General features: G+C 39.0%; 1 protein-coding gene across 1 annotated transcript in view; it reads left to right on the top strand.

Annotated features, from left to right (window-relative positions):
- Positions 1-6,274, top strand: part of LOC138637262 (polypeptide N-acetylgalactosaminyltransferase 14-like) — a gene marked incomplete at its 3' end in the record, with an annotated part of 121,588 nt that overhangs the window by 24,588 nt on the left and 90,726 nt on the right. Inside the window, exon 2 of the mRNA XM_069725799.1 lies at positions 1,239-1,408. Within this exon, the coding sequence (XP_069581900.1) occupies positions 1,239-1,408 (170 nt within the window). The remainder of the gene's footprint in view (positions 1-1,238; positions 1,409-6,274) is intronic.

Here is a 6,274-nt window from a genome sequence, read left to right as displayed (position 1 = left end):
TGCTCTAAGAAATGGGATCACAAATGACATCAGTATGATGAGCATCAGTTAATTCTGCTTTACAGAGTAATCACCACCTTCTCATTCTCACCGTATTTAATATGTTTCATTCTGTATTTAATACTGACGTCTAATCAGAGCCATTGATGTCTCTTACGGACGTACAGTACAAGATGCCATGTGCTAAAACCGACATGGTTATGTGAGGAAAAGATGATGGTTTAAGTTCCACATTGATTTTTGCTTTGTCAAACACTCCTTAGTGAAAGTTTTGGGTTTATTCCATCCAACCACCTCCAACCTGCTCCCCACACAGACTTTCCCCTCTTTGTACTACGTCACATGACCTTTCCTGACTTCGTCGCGGTGTGTTAGAGACAGGAGAGCTCGTGCTTATTCGCCAGCGGCTCTGACAAAATGTCAGTTTTTGACGACCTGCGAATGAGAACAAGCTGGAATACGAAACTACAATTTAATAAAAAAAAATGTAAATAATGCACCCAATCATTCTGTTGTACAACTGACTGCTGACTAAATGACTCCAAAAAAATAAATCTTCTTTAATAAAACCACCTCGAAAAGCTCTGAATATTCTTGACAAGACCAGTTTCTGGAGTTTTGACAGTGAAATGTGGTCCCACTCTTGCCTGATAGAGGATTTCAGCTGCTCAACAGTTCAGGGTCTCCTTTGTTGTATTGTTCATGTCCTGATGCTCCAGATGTTTTCAATGATTGACAGGTCTGGACTGCAGGAGGCCAGTTTATCAGCGGACTCTTCTACTACAGAGCCATGCTGTTGGAATACGTGCAGAATGTGGTTGGACATTGTTTTGATGAAATAAGTCATCAGATCATAATTCAGCTCATGTAACTGACCTGTGGCCGCCGAATTAGTCTTTCTTATGTTCCACCAGGTAGTTTTTATTTTTTTGCGTTACACAACTTTTAGTCTTTTCTGTACCTTGTTCCAACTTTTTTGAGATGTGTTTTCCATTAAAGTCAAAAGGTGTGTACATTTTTAATAAAACAATCAAATTTTTCAGTTTCAATATTTAATGTGTTGTCTTTCCTCTATTTTTAATTATGAATTTACATGATTTACAAGTCATCACATTCAGTTTTTTTTTTTTCTGTTTAAACTTTAAACAGCATCACCACTTTTTTGGTTCTACATAAAATACTGTTTAGAAAAATCTCATATCATTAGTTTTGTCCCTGACTGTCGGACTGATTTACAGATTTCAGATGCAGAGTGGGAGGACATGTTGGAGGGTTTTAATGAGCGGAGTTACCTGACTGCTCGGCGCTGGAAGCCCGGTGACGACCCGTACACGCTGTACGCCTTCAACCAGAGAGAGAGTGAGCGCATCCCCAGCAACCGAGCCCTGAGAGACACACGACACTACAGGTACAAAGAAACACGGGAAATACTGCACACAGAGAAAACACATGCACAAACCTCATACAACACTGCACGTGTGTACAGGTGACAGATGAGCTTTAGAAAATACAAATCCTGTGGAGTGAACTTCATCTGAACTACCTGAGAAACAGAGCAGCGTTCAGCCGGACCTCCGATACACAATCCACTATATCTATTATAATATACACACACTGATACACAATACACTATATATATATATTATAATATACACACACTGATACACAATCCACTATATCTATTATAATATACACACACTGATACACAATACACTATATATATATATTATAATATACACACACTGATACACAATACACTATATCTATTATAATATACACACTGATACACAATACACTATATCTATTATAATATACACACACTGATACACAATACACTATATATATATATTAATATACACACACTGATACACAATACACTATATCTATTATAATACACACACTGATACACAATACACTATATCTATTATAATATACACACACTGATACACAATACACTATATGTATTATAATATACACACACTGATACACAATACACTATATCTATTATAATATACACACACTGATACAAATACACTATATATTATAATATACACACACTGATACACAATACACTATATATATTATAATATACACACACTGATACACAATCCACGATATATATATTATAATATACACACACTGATACACAATACACAATATATATTATAATATACACACACTGATCACTATATCTATTATAATATACACGCTGATACACAATACACTATATCTATTATAATATACACACTGATACACAATACACTATATATATTATAATATCCACACACTGATACACAATAGCTATTGTAATTTACACACTGATACACTATATGTATTATAATTTACACACACTGATACACAATCCACTATATCTATTATAATATACACACACTAATACACAATCCACTATATCTATTATAATATACACACACTGATACACTATATCTATTATAGTTTACACACACTGATACACAATACACTATATCTATTATAATATACACACTGATGCACTATATCTATTATAATATACACACACTGATACACAATACACTATATCTATTATAATATACACACTGATACACAATACACTATATCTATTATAATATACACACTGAAACACAATCCACTATATTTATTATAATATACACACTGATACACAATCCACTATATATATTATAATATACACAGTGATACACTATATTATAATATACACACTGATACACTATATCTATTGTAATATACACACACTAATACACAATACACAATATATATTATAATATACACACACTGATACACAATACACTATATATATTGTAATATACACAGTGATACACTATATTATAATATACACACTGATACACTATATCTATTATAATATACACAGATACACAATCCACTATATTTATTATAATATACACAATACACTATATCTATTATAATATACACACACTGATACACAATCCACTATATTTATTATAATATACACACTGATCACTATATATATTATAATATACACACACTGATACACAATACACTATATCTATTATAATATACACACTGATACACAATACACTATATCTATTATAATATACACACTGATACACAATACACTATATCTATTATAATATACACACACTCCACCGTGAGGTATGAATCTGATAGAAACCAAAGCTTATCAGGACACACACCAACCAAACTGGAGGCACCAACACACCCATCAAACACACACATGGCTCTCAGTGCTACAGGTATGTGAACACAGTCAAAGAGTAACACAGCAGCAGCTCCCAGAGCTCGTAATTAATCCTCTATCTGCACCGAAACAAATTTAGATTATGGTACCAAACACGTTTTCATAGACACACTACCAAATTACAATCTCTCTGTCCGCTAAGAAATTAAATTAAACCAAAATAGAAATCCTCTTAGCGGAGTGCTGTCCTCGTCTGTTGGAAAGACGCTCAGTGGGAAGATAAGGAGCTCGCCGCTTTGACAGCAGCCACCTACTTCTATATTTCAGGAGATAAAAACTTGCCGGCACTTGTGGGAAGCGTTCAGAGGTCCAGTGTAGTCAGGCTGAGGTCACGGAGGACACACAAACACACCTGATCGCTGCTGCAGCTCGTTTCTCCCGCGTCTTATCTTTTTGTTGTTGTCTACATTGTTTTCAACATTTTTCCGTACGGTGTACAAGTGTCAGCATCAAGCAGGTTTTCACTCAGTTACATCAGAGTGTTTCCATGTAGTTTTCAAATCTTTCAGCCTTTTATTTTCCCTGTGGTGTCTCAATTATAAAACTGCTGGTTTACTCTACTTTGTATTGAAACATCTCACGTTCTGTACCTGCTTGTAAAACATCTAGTTTATGCCTTTACTGAGAGAAATGTTTGTGCTGATGATATTTAGTTTTTCACATCAGATGGAAATGTTTTGATGTCTGGTGGATCAATAAGTTGTCAGACTGCTCCTGTTGCACAGTACGATACTCATAGCAGGAGGAAGGTCTGTTTGTTCTGGCAGTTATGTGACTCAGTCCTCGTCGGGATGGTTGGTGCTGATGGTGGTGGTGGAGGTGGTGGAGGTGGTGGTGTTGCTGGTGGTGGTGGAGTTGGAGGTGGAGGTGGTGGTGGAGGTGGTGTTAAGAGGTGGATGTGTATCAGGACCCAAATGCAGGCACACAGACTCGGGTATCAGTTCAAAAAGTCTTTATTTATTTGTTTGAGAGTGTGTGTGTGTGTGTGTGTGTGTGTGTGTGTGTGTGTGTGTGTGTGTGTGTGTGTGTGTGTGTGTGCGCGCACAAGTGACTGTTTCTACATGACCATATGTGTGTGCTAATGCGCATAAGTGCTCATTGTGTCGATCGTCTGCATCATCTGCTGTGATACTGGAGGAGGAAACTCACTGTCGAGCCAACATAAGGCAACTGTGAAGTGTGTGTGTGTGTGTGTGTGTGTGTGTGTGTGTGTGTGTGTGTGTGTGTGTGTGTGTGTGTGTGTGTGTGTGTGTGTGTGTGTGTGTGTGAGAGAACAGTGAGAAGGGAGTGTAGGAGAGGGTAACCAGGGATACGCTCACACGTTAATCTGTTAGCAGGGAGGTAGGGGGCTGATAGTGCTCATTTATCTCCTATAGGACAGCGATGGAGTGTGTGTGTGTGTGTGTGTGTGTGTGTGTGTGTGTGTGTGTGTGTGTGTGTGTGTGTGTGTGTGTGTGTGTGTGTGTGTGTGTGTGTGTGTGTGTGTGTGTCCTTTCACACTCAGTCAGCCACTTTGTCATTTTTCATTCATGAATCACAACATGCAGCTAAACATTAATCACCCTCACCCTCCTCATCCTCACCCTCCTCATCGTCACCCTCACCCTCTTCATCCTCACCCTCCTTATCCTCATCCTCACCCTCACCCTTCTCACCCTAACCCTCCTCATCCATCCATCCATCCATCCATCCATCCATCCATCCATCCATCCATCCATCCATCCATCCATCCATCCATCCATCCATCCATCCATCCATCCATCCATCCATCATCCATCCATTATCCATCCATCCATCCACCATCCATCCATCCATCCATCATCCATCCATCCATCTATTGAGAGGAATCTGTACGTGATACTAATCAGTTGTTAATAAATATTTCTCCATCATTTCAGATCACTGAGACAGTTTATTGATTGTTTCAGGTGTCCAAATAAAACCGGACTACTTTATTGTGAAAACAACAATATGAGAGTTGTTGAAATGTGTGCTGATGCCGATGAAATGAAAGTAGATGTCTGAGAGTAATAACTTCTGTCAGGAGAGTTTTAGACGAACATCACATGAACTCTGGTTACGTTTCTGTCAGAGGACACATGATGTTCAGAGGACACATGATGACTCCGGTTACGTTTGTTTACACTGAATCTTACAAACTGCACACGGCGTGGCAGAGAGCTGTGCGAGGCGAGGAAATCCCCTCGGTGTATTGTGGGTAATCTGCTGATGTGGAACCTGAGCTCAGAAGCACCGCGGTGCTCGACAACAGGCAGAGTGACAGTGACGCTAAGCGGCTTTACGGCAGCTCGTCTAACGTCCTGCTCTGCATGTCCAAACAATCACACGATGCTACGACTCAATCTGCTGCGATGCCTGATTACATTTCTGTCTCTTCTATTCTGACTCAGTGAGTTTACATCCTCTCCTCCTTTACATCTTCTCAGCAGCCGTTCTCCGACTCTTCTTCTGTGGATTTTACTTGCCGATGAATGCAGAGAATTACAGGAATTAGATTGTGAGGAAGCAGAGTGTTTGAAACAGGAGGCAGAACTGCTCCTTGAAACACACAGAAGCTCTGATGTCTCATTGATTTCACCTCTTAAATCCACTTTCAGTTGTGCAGGTGAGGTGAGAGGAGGAGGCAGATTAAAGAGTGCTTAAGCTCCGTGGTTTTCAGGCGTGGATGGTGAAACGTAAAGAATGCGTCAGCCGAGACTCTTCAAACACGCAGCTATCGTGTTGAGTTTCGCACCGCTGCATCCGTTGTGTTGTTTGGTGGTGAAACTGCATTTTAAAGGCCTGAAATCAGCTCTCACATCCAAACTGATCCGACCAGCACACTTTGTTGAAAAGAAAGTTAGAATAAATTAGTGTCATCTGATTCTCCAGGAAAACGATTCAACATCACGGACTGATGAAGATATCGTTCTCCTCCTCCTCCACATTATCATCATCGTCATCATCATCATCACATTATAGTACACACTGACCACTGGCTTTTAAGTGGCTCTGGGGTGT

Source organism: Brachyistius frenatus, unplaced genomic scaffold (assembly GCF_029030835.1).
Source record: "Brachyistius frenatus isolate BFR_SWC_R1_liver_20210118 unplaced genomic scaffold, ASM2903083v1 Contig_449, whole genome shotgun sequence".
In the NCBI taxonomy this organism is placed as follows: domain Eukaryota; kingdom Metazoa; phylum Chordata; class Actinopteri; family Embiotocidae; genus Brachyistius; species Brachyistius frenatus.
Note: the sequence above shows the minus strand (reverse complement) of the source record. Positions and strands in the feature narration are given on the sequence as shown.